The 12,500-nt window shown below is 34.4% G+C and overlaps 1 protein-coding gene across 2 annotated transcripts in view; it reads right to left on the bottom strand.

The window, feature by feature from the left end:
- The window catches only part of TLL1 (tolloid like 1), a 182,537-nt gene that overhangs the window by 18,015 nt on the left and 152,022 nt on the right, over positions 1 to 12,500 (bottom strand). The window contains exons 15-19 of one of the 2 annotated variants that reach the window (XM_084518165.1): positions 11,957 to 12,117; positions 8,937 to 9,117; positions 4,651 to 4,770; positions 1,952 to 2,077; positions 411 to 538 (exon numbers count right to left, since the gene is read on the bottom strand). In XM_084518165.1, the coding sequence (XP_084374291.1) occupies positions 411 to 538; positions 1,952 to 2,077; positions 4,651 to 4,770; positions 8,937 to 9,117; positions 11,957 to 12,117 (716 nt within the window). The remainder of the gene's footprint in view (positions 1 to 410; positions 539 to 1,951; positions 2,078 to 4,650; positions 4,771 to 8,936; positions 9,118 to 11,956; positions 12,118 to 12,500) is intronic. The other variant, XM_084518164.1, reaches the window with a different exon arrangement.

Here is a 12,500-nt window from a genome sequence, read left to right as displayed (position 1 = left end):
AATGCAAAAGGTGTGTGAAGAGGACTGTTCATAACTTCTAATATTGCTTCCAATATTGTATATATTGGAGTTTGCGTAAATGTATTCTACCATATTCTTCAAAACTTTGTGCAAATTTTATGAATTGCAATATTGATATACTAAATTCTCATAGGAGAAAAGGATTCCTCCTGCCCTTTGCTTTGCAGAGTGCAATGATCACAAAGTTTAACTCACAGCTATGTCACACTGAGCAGCCCCAGTTTGCCAGGAATGGACAGGAATCAGCAGGGTTTCTTTAAAACATCTTACCTTTGGCTGCAAATTGGATAGTAAAGATGAGTAACAGTTTCAAATCATCGAGTGCAGTCATTTAAGAAGCAGGTTTGGTGGAAGAAATGAGCAAAAAAAAAGGGTAGGTAGAAACTCACCAATTTGACCCTCTGCCCGGGGGTGGCACTGATTTCCCAGGTACACTCCTTTCTGCTGGGATATTTGTCGGGCCAGTTGGGACTCGTGATGATGCCATTGGGGCTGTGGATCTTCTGTTCACACTCAGCTATGCCAACAGTAATAGCATCAGTTAGTCTGGGGGTCTATATTCAGAGGTAGCCAGAGAAGTACTCTTGCTTGCCAGGGGACCCACTGAATGGAAGGGATTAGTAGGAAGGCAGCTTAGCACCTTCTTGGTGTGCAGGATTATTTTTCTCCCCTTTGATGAACACTTTATGGCAATTAACCCAGCATGCTTTGATTTGTGAAACATATATTGTTGTTTACAATGGATTACTTTTTAAATAAGTAAATAAATAAACATAAACAAAGTATTGAAAAATAATTAAATATTCTGCTAACCCCCCCCCCATTCTGCTTGCAAATAAGTATGAGAATCCACATGAGAAATCTTGCCAATCCAACTTCAAATGGTATTTCTAGAACAATTTATTTTTATCTTTTCTCACTAATTTTCATGCTGCTGCTGCACAGCAATCATTTTGATTTTTAAACCACAGTTTCTAGGGAAATATATACAACCAGAAAACAGCAAAGACTGAATTGTAAGTATGTACCAAGAACAGCTTAGTCATTCAAATCATAACTGTTTCCAGAAGTGCCTCTCTCAATAAATGAAAAATCTAAAACTTAGACAAGGCAAGCAAAAAAAACCTGCTTCATCTCCTTTTGTCTTTCATTTTTTAACAACCTTAATTTGCTTTATAAACATCAGAAAATTATTTGGCAAGAATATTTTAGAGGAGGCAAATATCATCCCAACACCAGGCATAATGCAAGCTATTCACAAGGGACACATGTTTAGTAGCAAATTAGATCCATGCTAGAATACAGCCTTGAGAAATTACAGTAGCTCCTATGATATTGCACATGTACAGTTCATTTGCAGATAATCTAAATTTTACTTACATCCCCAAGCCTACTGTTTTCTGAGGTTGCTACACCTTTAGACAGTAAATGGGAAGAAAGATGTATAACTTGATTGAAATTTGGATTGTCTGAATATGTCCCCTAAAATAAACCCTGAAAGGAATTTCTTGAAGATAGCTACTGTTTCACCCGTACCTCAGGGTTCAGTCACTATTGGGAGCAAATCACAACTTTGCCAGGCTTCTCTCCAAAAACTCTTGCCCCTCTGTTATGTACTTCATTAGATAAATATACTGTCACAGCTCTAAATACTCTACACTTCACTACTAAAAGTAGCACTCCTCGTTTAAGCTGAGTGGTCAATAACTCCAAGTTTTTTAAACCATGTTTCCATGGAACCTCAAACTCAGCCACACACAAGAGCTATGGATGGAGGGAATGAGGGAAGAGGGGCAAGGGAGCAATTAAGCCCAAATGCCTACGACTGCATGATCCCATTCTTTCCTTTCTTTTCCTTGGAAAAGAAATATCTGCAAAGATCTTTCTGAAAGAATTGTATCATCTACTGACCAAATACCATACTACTTACCCTCCTTGCAGTCATGCTTGTTTTCATGTAGCACAAATCCATTTCGGCACTGGCAAACATAGCTTCCTACTGTGTTGATGCACTCATGCTGGCAGCCACCATTGTCCTTTGAACACTCATCCTTGTCTAAGAAATACACAGCAAGGATAGGTGAGCATTACAGACACCAGTAGTGCTTTTTACCAAAGACAAAAAGGTTTAGCACAGTGATTGAGACCAGAAAAGGATAAATTAAGGCATAGTCCTTCTCATTTTTTTGGTACCTAACTTCTATACACTCATTGCTTGGCCTACACCATGGCACAAATATCCTATCTCATCTTTCTAAGAAGTGGGGGATAGCTCTCAGGGGAGGGGAACAGTAGTAAAACAAACAAGCTAAATCAAAGGAGGTAAGACAGTTACTATCATTTACTCTTTCAAGTGGTCTTGCTGGTAAAGATTTCATAAATATATCATCTGATATTTATTTTGGTGAACACTGGGAGTGCAATTTATGGACAACACAAAGTATTCTAGCTTTATGCAAATTCCACAACTTAACTGCAGTATTGTGAAAGGCACACAGAGGCCAAGCAAGGTTGCAAGTTCTGCACATTAAAGATATAAGAATGACTAAACATAAACTTTCTGAATAAGATGATTTTTCTTTCCAGCAGACTGGCAGTGTGCTTTACTTTTAATAAATCTGGACATTAGAGAACATCTTGAAAAGGAAAACATTTCATTGAAAAACATACAAAAGAAACTGGTATTAATTATTTCAAGGAGATCTACAATATAGCATGCAGTTCAGTTTATTAACATATAATCCCTTAAAAGAGCTTTTAGTGTGTTAGAAGTAAAAACAGAGAGTAGGGGAGGAAATATGACCTGCATTAAACAGCTACAAATTCATTACATGGAAAAAAGCCAAACTAGATTAACAGGCTGTCAGTCAAGAGAGAGGCCTCAGCTGCCACCCTTCTATGTCAGCTGTTTTCATTTTAGGCAAGGCCAGTCCATTAAGAGAGGCATACTGCTACTGAGATGTCCATATACACATACACATACACCCACATGTGTGTGTGTGGTTATATATATTTGTATACATATATATACATACACACACAAAACCTGATGTATAAAAATATATACATATATTATTACATTTGTGTATATACATATATACACATAAACACACCCAAGTATGCACACTATCTTACAAACTCTACCATTTCTACATGCAAAAGAGAAGAGGAAAAAGAGCAAAGGAACTATGGTCATCCCAGAGGTCCAGCAGTTGCAGAGCTGGAATGCAGAGCATGCAGCCCCTTCAGCCTCATGTGCCTTGGAAAGCAGCAGTGAGTGTTATCTTTGAACAAGGTAACATGCGATGTTCAGACTTCAGCAGGCACAGTAAGAATTTCTATAGATTACAAACGACTACAGATAATTTAAGTCTCTTTTTGTTGTCTTACTAACGTATTTTACTCCCTCCCTTTATAGTTGCTTATATTCAGTAACACAACAAAGAAAGTCTGCATTATAATTGCATACACATCGGCTTTATCTGCTGAAATGTATGCAACACATACATTGTTGACTCATTGACTTGCAGGTGTTTCAGGAAAAATCAGTTTCTCCTTGTAATAGATGATGATGTAGAACAATCCTGCAAGTCAAACCCAAGTTTCTACTGCATTTTAATCCTGTAAATCTCAAATCTGTTTGCACCAAAAAGTCTTGGAAGCTTTCTGAAAATGTGAACAGATTTGAAGGTTAAGTAACAGCAGAAAAATATACATAGCTCCCAGAATCAAATATCCAAAGGCTTATATTAGTTGTCATTTTGATGATGAAAGAAGCATAAAAGCACAAAAGTACACTGTTTATGCATCTTGCAATGCAGGTTTCAAACTGAGGTAGTAAATTCATTCAATTTCAAACAAAATATTTAATCTTTCATTTTTGCAAAAGCAAGCACTATCATAAATTAATTCCATGTTACAAATGAAGAATAGTAAAAAGCAAATGAAAAATTAGACGTAATAGGAAGAAAATGCTTCAGTATTTCCCCCCCTAAGCGTAAGTTTAGTTTTCTACCAAAATAACATAATAAATGGAAGGCAAGCTCAAAATGCATTCAAGTTCAACTTTCAAGTAGGGAGTATGTATGCAAATTCTAAATAAACACCCTCTCAATTTTCACCTTCCACCAAAGCACAAAATAGGGAAAAGTATTTTAACATTAAGTAAGTATGCACTCTGTAAAATAATCTCTTAAGAGACAGCGCATAAGTGAACAGTCCTATGTTGGACTTCTTCAGAGATGAAATCACTATAAAACAATGGACAGAGGGTAGAATAGAGAAGCTTTGGAACATATCTGAACTACAATAATTATTTGTAGATGGTTAATCAAGTATGCAACTGTTGAACAAGCCTTCCTCACACTTCATAATTTGGAACAGACTTTCTGTCAAATTGATTGCCCAGTTTTAAAAATTCATGAAAAAACAATTAGTCTGTATTAGTTATAGGAACAAATGTTTTGCCATGTAAAACCAAAGCCATTTGTTATGCTGACAGATGGAAATGAGTCTCCCAGTTTTGAATGGATACTTTCTTTCTTTTTTCATTTCAGTATTCAGAACATGGAAAGATCCATTCTCAACAAAATGTTAGATTTAAATCATTCAGAGGACAAATGGTCGTACCTCTGAGACCCTCAGAGGCCACCAGTCTGTGAATAATACGTACTCGGCCTGAAGGGACCTGTACCAAGTCCTTGCAAGATTCAAAAACAAAAATTTTCTCTTTGCAGGCAGCTTTCTTGTCTGTGGAAAAAAATGTACCAGGATGGCACCAGAGATGAGTTTGTGCTCCAAAACAAATCTTCTCAAGACTAAAAAGATCCTAGGTTTCTCTTTTAACTTCTTAATGAATTGATAACCAAGAAAAAATACCCTAAACTTCATTCTTATATTATTTCAAATACCACACCTGTTTGGAATGATCATGCAAAGAATCACATATTTAAAACACAACTAAAATTCATGATAAATGGAGGCAGTCAATGACATTATAAGAGGGTATTAAATATACCAAAAAAGAAAGAGTGATTTAAAGAAATGATTAAGCTAGCTTCTCAGAAACATCACAGAACAATGTTTTTTTAATTTTTTTTTTTCCTTCCTGTAGTAAATTTATGAAGTTATTGTACACTCCCCTATTCTTATGGGTCAAATAGATAGGAATTAATCACTGACTTCCAACAATAGCAGCAGAGGAGAGAGAGAGAGAGAGAGAGAGAGAAGGACAGAAAAAAAAGGGGGGAGGAAGGGGGACACCACACTACACCTCACTTCTGGAAGCTCTTAGTTAGAAGCCTAATATCCAATTCCAAAATTTTTTAGCAAAAGCATTAAAAAATTAATATTGCATGACTCCCTAGTTTCTCCTCTACACCGAAGAAACTGGATTATAACCATGTAACATTCTTCCTGGCAGTTAGACAGATAATGGCTCTCAACTGAGCTTTCTTCAGAATTGTCCCATCAAATGTAAATTTTACTGAATGTTAAAAAAAAGTTTTTCTCACTTTCCAATAGCACCTGACTGGCTGTTAACACAATTTAACAGCCAAAAACATGATTACATGTCTTCTTATATCAACATAAATAGCTTTCTAGTGCAGGTCATGTGTTGCCCTGTGTCAATGTTTGCTTTCACAGTTTATCGCATTGGTTTTCAATCACCCAAAAACTGTTTTCTGTCATCTGAGCTGGAGCTGGGCCATTCTTTCTCAATTGTAGCCAGGGATGCACGATTCTCCACTAAAAGATATGACAAAAGAAAAAAAAAAAAAAAAAAAAAAAAAAAAGTTCTAAAAGTTCCTTGTCTCTACTTGAGGAACACAGTACAGTCCTTAACTTTCATATTTATTTGACTTATCTACCTCCCTCCTGCTGATTTTTGCAGATGCCTTTTACTGGTGAATAGACTGCAAAATGCACTGCTCTACTTATTATTGATTTTTTTTCCCAACGCTTCTTTATAACTAAATATGTACAAATCCTTCTATTGTGATTTAATTGATAAAATTGTTAAATGCCTTCTAGCAAGTATCCTGTACACCAAGAACTAATATTAACTATTTCTTGGCAGATATAATTCCGAAATTGTGTTCTGAAGACAAGTTTATAAAGAGGCAACAAATAAAAAGCATCATCAGCTGAGCAGAGATCATCTATCAACCCACAAAAGTCAAAACACATGAGGTGAAGTCTCAAGTCCATGCTTAATTGATGGACCAATAGCATATTATGTTGATATTAAGGAATTAAGGAATAAGAAAATTATAACACTTTCTGACAGTCATGAAAGTTGTGTCCAATTAGTTATTCTGAGGTGTAAGCCTCATGTTTGAGTTCAAAGTTTGATTTGTCTCAAGCATTACAAAGTTTCCGTTTTGATCAGGAAATATTGTCAAATTTGGTAAGCCAAGTAATAAGGAATAACAGAATCTTCTAGAAACAATAACAACCAGAAAATTGAGAAAAATATAAAAAATGTCTGAACTCATGCAATAAGAGAGATTTTTATATCTTTTTATATATTTATATATATATTTATATTTTATATATATTTTTATAAGAGACATTATAGCAGAAATTCATTATGAAGCATTCAGTAGATGTATATAATTACAAACTCAAAAACTACTTACATCAAGCTATGTTTCTTTGAAGAGGATTAGATATGTTCTATACTCAGGACATATAACACATTTTGATTTATTAAAAACTACTTTTATTCAGACAGCCTCAGCTAATGAATTTATTCTTTTGATCAATGGAGTCATTTATAACTTAGCTTTTTTAATTTACCAGGAAAAATCTTTTTACACATGATAATAATAATTCATTCAGAAGTGAAAGAGATAAATGAAATAATGGTACCGAAGGATTATAACCTGATGCTTTGAATTGCATGAATTACAGCCCAGCCTTTCCTAAACATTTAGCATTGACCTGAGCTCTTCCTAAGCCACATTCATAATATTAATAGATTATTTAAACAATCACTATATATATATTTATTTATATATTTATATATATAATACAAATCGGTGAAAAGGAAAATATCACTTTAAGTAGAACCAAAATTTAACTGAACTTAAACAAGTTCAACAAGTCCACAAGCCATAATTTCTGAACTACAATTCTTACAAATTACAGAACAATTATTGCCAATCTTATCTGCCATAGCTTTACAGATACTGAAAGTACATAACCAACACTTACTGGCTATTTTTAGAAGTGGAACATGTCAATATATATTCTTGTAAAAAGTTGTAATATGTGACAATTCCTGCTGTCACTCCTAGGCTTACATGAAATGACTAGTTGTGTGTTTTTAGGAGGAAGCTCTGTCATGTGCATATTAACTACACATACTGAGTAAACCTTGAAAAGTCATTTACTAATGTAAAGTATTATTTTAAAATTGTAAGTTACTACTATATGTAAAGACAGATTTGAATAACTATGACCAGAGAAACATGATTGTTAGAGATTATATACTTCAGAAGACAAAAAAATAGAGGAAAGGTAATTGCTTCATAAATTCCTTTTTTTGTTTGTTTTTTTTTTTTTTTTGTTTTTCCATCATTCCTTAAGAAAAACATCAAAGAAGTTATAATGGGAAAATATTGGAAGTTGTGAATCTCTAATCTGTTTGTTTTGATAGTTATTTACCTCATTGTTCATCCTTTATACATCCTCTATCACACAATATATTAATTCATATTTCTTTGTCATAGTCAATGTTATTAAAGCTGATCACTGAAATACCATTTTCATTTCAGCCTTGCTAAAGAGTTTTAGAGAACAAACCCTAATAATGGTGCCTGGTAATACACTAGACGACACATTAGTTTTGCTACATGCTAAAAACAATCAGGATACTCCAGATTCAAATTTTTAACTGCTATGGAAAAACCTGGGGCAAAATTCAAAACCCAAATGTTTCTGGATGGTTTCCAGAGTTTTAGGAGGGGAAACTGTTTAGTTGTTGTTTTGTGATTTTTGTTTGTTTTTTACATACCTACGCATGTGTGTGCACAAGAAAAGCACTAAGCAAAATGACACCTCTAACACCAGTTGTTATTCTGCCACAGCCAGATTATTATCTGATAATATTATTATCAGATTATTATAGTCTCAGTGGGTAATTGCAAAGACTGCTGTTGTGCAAATCTCTCTTCACATCTTGAGTTTCACTCATGTCTAAACTTATTCAACAATTTGTGTCCTCAAATGATATAAATTGTCATAGCTCTGATCTGGCCAATGAAATTACACCCCACTAAATACAGACAATTTTTTACAAAGGCAAGGTCTTTATTCTTTTGCATAACATTAATAAGTGCAAAGTCTGGCAAGAAAGAAACTGTAATGTTAAGCAAATGCTATACCACAAAGTGGTCATTTCATAATTAATGCAATATATTCAGAGAGCTGAATAAAAAAACACAAGCATGTAATCGATATCGTGTTACAACTGGTATTTGAAAAAATAGCAACAGAACTTGGGATCTAAAAGAAACTTAGGAGCACTTATTAAGTTTCCTCTTTTTGGCCTTATCCCGCAAAATTGACTTCTGCTCTTATTTAAATATATATATATATATAATATTAAATATTAAATATAATATAAATATAAATATATAAATATATAAATATATAAATATAATATAAATATAGATATTAAATATATATATATATATAAATTCTACGTATTTTCCACTATATACAGATATTACAATTCAGAACAGTATTTTAAGAAAGAAGAATGGTTCATACTTCTATAAATGAAACCAACTTAAATCTACAAGGAAAATTAAAAGGGAAATGATGCTTATTTTCATATCAAAACACTGTGTTCACCCAGGCAGTGTGAACAGAGGCACTCATAGGTACACAAGAGTGATTTTCTATACCTGAAAAGAAGTGTGCCTTGAAGCCCTTTTTTGACACGGTATTGTCAGATCTGAATTCAATTCTCATGTTGTTGTACTGTGAGGTGATAACTTCAGGCACTTCCGTACCACAGAATTTGCCATGTAGTTTAGAATCAGAAGAAAGGCCACTACGAATCTCCACATAATCGTATTTGCAAACCTGGGAACAGAGAGTTTTGTTTTGTTGTTTAAGCTAAACAAAAGAAAAGTATGAAATTATTTACAAGTGCAAGAACTTCAAATGTAATATGCCTCTTAGCAATATATTAATATTTTGTTCTGCTTTTTCCTGACTCTGCAAACATTTGTAAATGCTTACAGATGTTCACTGATTTTATGTAAGAATATGTTAAGGTTAGTAAGAGTTGGTGATCATATTCATCATATAAAAAATTATATGTTATCCCCAACCTACCTAGCATTTCAATTTTTAAATTCTTAACATGTCCATTAAATCTAAAAAGAATTTCAATATTAGACTAAAATCTAGAAATATTCACTCTACAATTTATAGCTACCTTTGTGCTGTAAATCACATACCTAAAACCAACAAAAGTTCTACCACTTGCACCCCAGAAATTTAAAAAAAAAAAAAAAAAAAAAAAGTGCTCACTTAAAATCTTACAAGACAGGTTTTTGCCATAATTTATTTATGATAAATATCTACTTATGAATATACAAATCTGCACTATTTGCAATGTGAATTCTTATTTACCAGTAGCATTGGTATAATTTGGAGAGCTAACACATGTGATTTTCACTAAATGGTTAAAAATAAAGTAAAATAACACAATAAAAAGCCTTATGCAAGGCCTACACCTCATGATAATACTTTCAATGCATAATCCCTTGGCCAACATAAAGCCTTCCACCCAAAAACTTCTAAGCTTCTTAGGCTCAGCTATCAATCATTTCATCAAAAATGTCCCAGTTGTCTGCAATTAATAGCTTAAGAGAAAACAGTGGCCAGGAGGATTCATACAGAGCTTAGATTGTCCATTAAATCCAAGTTGTATTTCATAAATTGCAATTTATAGTCATAAAAGAAATGTCAGGGGAGCTGGAAGAGAAAATAGTATTTTGGCCTTTGCTGTGATTTCTGTCTACTAAATATTAAGTAGTTGTCAATGTTTTTTTTTTGTTTTTTTTTTTTGTTTGTTTTTTGTTTTTTTTTTGTTTTGTTTTTTAAATATACTACATTCTAGATGACAACTCAATTTTTATTGTTACTGGAATTAGTTTCATATGTTTCAGAGTTGGAAAGTGACTAATTCAGTTGAAACCACATTTATACAATATAAAGACGAAAGTTATACAAAACTTGAGTTACTGTCACATGCTGATTTATATGAATTGTAAGACAAATTCATTTTTAATGCCTGAAATTTTCAAATATAACTCAACGTTAATAAATCCCAACAATTTCAACAGTACCTCAGTGATGAGTTTTGATACTGTTATATGTTTAGATTAAAAATGAAACAATTTGAGAGAGGTCTAACTTCCTTCTTACAACACTACAAAATACAAATAAAATTAAAAGTTAATTGAAAAACTAAAATTGTGAAATGTAAATGTAAAATATTAAAGTTTCAGTATTAGAAAAGATTTTAAACTTGGCACTACATGGAGCTCCTAAAACAACAACAAAATTAGAGCATTTGCTAAATGTATACAGACAGACATTACGTCTGCACTCAGAAAATACATTAGAATGTCCCAGATATGATATGTTTCTTCTGATTTCCACAGGTACCTTTCTTAGTACTAGCATTTAATCTTATATAGTCTAAACGGGCTTTGTAGCATTGGAGAGGGTCAAAACAAATCTCTAGACATTGGAAAACATCTATGTACATATTTTTCAAATCTGCAAAAGTTGCATGTCTTTCATGACCTTAGAAAATTGATATAACTTCCTTATACCTCAGGTACCTTACTTGCAAATCTGTCTTATGTACCAAGAAAGTGCATAAAACATGTTTTATGAGTGTAGCAAAGGAACTTAATGGTATAACAGTCATGCCTATGAAGTAGAACAGAGGCTAAAAAGCTGATGTTGAAACTTGTGGTTTACCTATAGGCATCCATTAAGACCTCCAAGCTCCTCCTCCCCCCCCCCCCCCCCCACACACACACTGTGTTAGAGCTAGAGGGAGAAGACCTTCCCACAAGATGGGTTCTGTTCTGCCCTGCCCCTCTGACCCACCTGGGGACAACAAAACCCCCGGGACAGGACATGATGCAAGTACTCCCTGGGCTGTGCTGTTCAGTGGAGGCCACCTCCAGCAGGCATTGCATGCTCCTGGGCTCCACTGACAAGATGCTTGGAAAGAGAGTCAAGCTCAATGTTGGAAGCTGGAGCATAACCTGCTCCTAACAGAGCCTTTGGCAGAGGCATCACGGTTGTTTGGTGTTCTGTGCTACGTAATGTTTTCAAAGTACAAGTACTAAGACCCAATCCAGACTCACTTGGAGAAAAATGTCATTTTTCAAACAGCACTGTTACTCTATTATGCCTTATTTCTGGTACTGATCCTTTTAAAATATTCACCCTTGAAATGCTCCTAAGTGATTTAAATGTTCCCTGGCTCCATCACTAACCAAACCTTATGTGTATGCTTTGTAGTCAGTCTGTAAAGATGATTCGGTTTCTCCAGATTTTCTTGTCTTGAATTCTTTCCAATACGCCTGAGCCATTTGTTCTGTTTTACTTTGTTGATAAAAAGAAGTCAGCTGAGACTCAGCAGAGAACATTTCTTTTAAATTTCTTGTACAACATATACATTCAGATGATATGTAAAAAGAGAGCTATTCTCTCCATGTTTGTTTTGAAAGAACCCAGAAACAGTCCCAGAACGAAAACAAGAATATATATGGTTACTGTCAGCGTAAGAACAGTTAAGCAAAGGTTTTATAAGACAATATCTATTTTTGAACATTCATGAAACTGTCTAGTGTGCAACAGATTGTGCAGCTCTTTGTTCATGGTTACTCACTTCGTTCCCTTCTAACTCAAAAAACTCAAATTTCATTGAAATTCGGTATTGCGTCGGGGCAACCACCTGCCACACACAGTTTTTGTTTGGAGGATATTCTTTGGGCCACCCTGGTGTGGTTATAGTCCCATTTAGCTTTGTCAGAAGTCCTCCGCAAGCAGCTGTAAAATAAAAAGGGAGAGCATCATTTCTGGACTGAAACTGTGTTTTTTAATATATACAGAAGCACACTGAACAGATTCAGTCCTCTCAATACTTACACCACTGTAATACCCAGACATACTAATCAGAATCTTGTTTTATCATGCTTGGTGCAAACAAAGAGAAAGAGACAGCCCCTATCTCAAACAGCTTGCAGGTTTGTGGACAGAGATAAGTTTCAGGACTACACATGGTGTTATCATACTCATTCTTTTCCCTTCCCTCCAGAGACTCTGGTTATTTTCTCAGAGCCTTTCCCATGCAAGTCCTCTGACCTCACCACCCTCCCCAGGACCTTGATCATCCTTTCTCTGACAGACAGACTACTTAAGATGCACTTCAC

This window comes from Aythya ferina (assembly GCF_964211825.1).
Source record: "Aythya ferina genome assembly, chromosome: 4".
Taxonomy (NCBI): domain Eukaryota; kingdom Metazoa; phylum Chordata; class Aves; order Anseriformes; family Anatidae; genus Aythya; species Aythya ferina.
The sequence above is the reverse complement of the archived record's forward strand: the minus strand, read 5'-3'. Positions and strand labels throughout refer to the sequence as shown.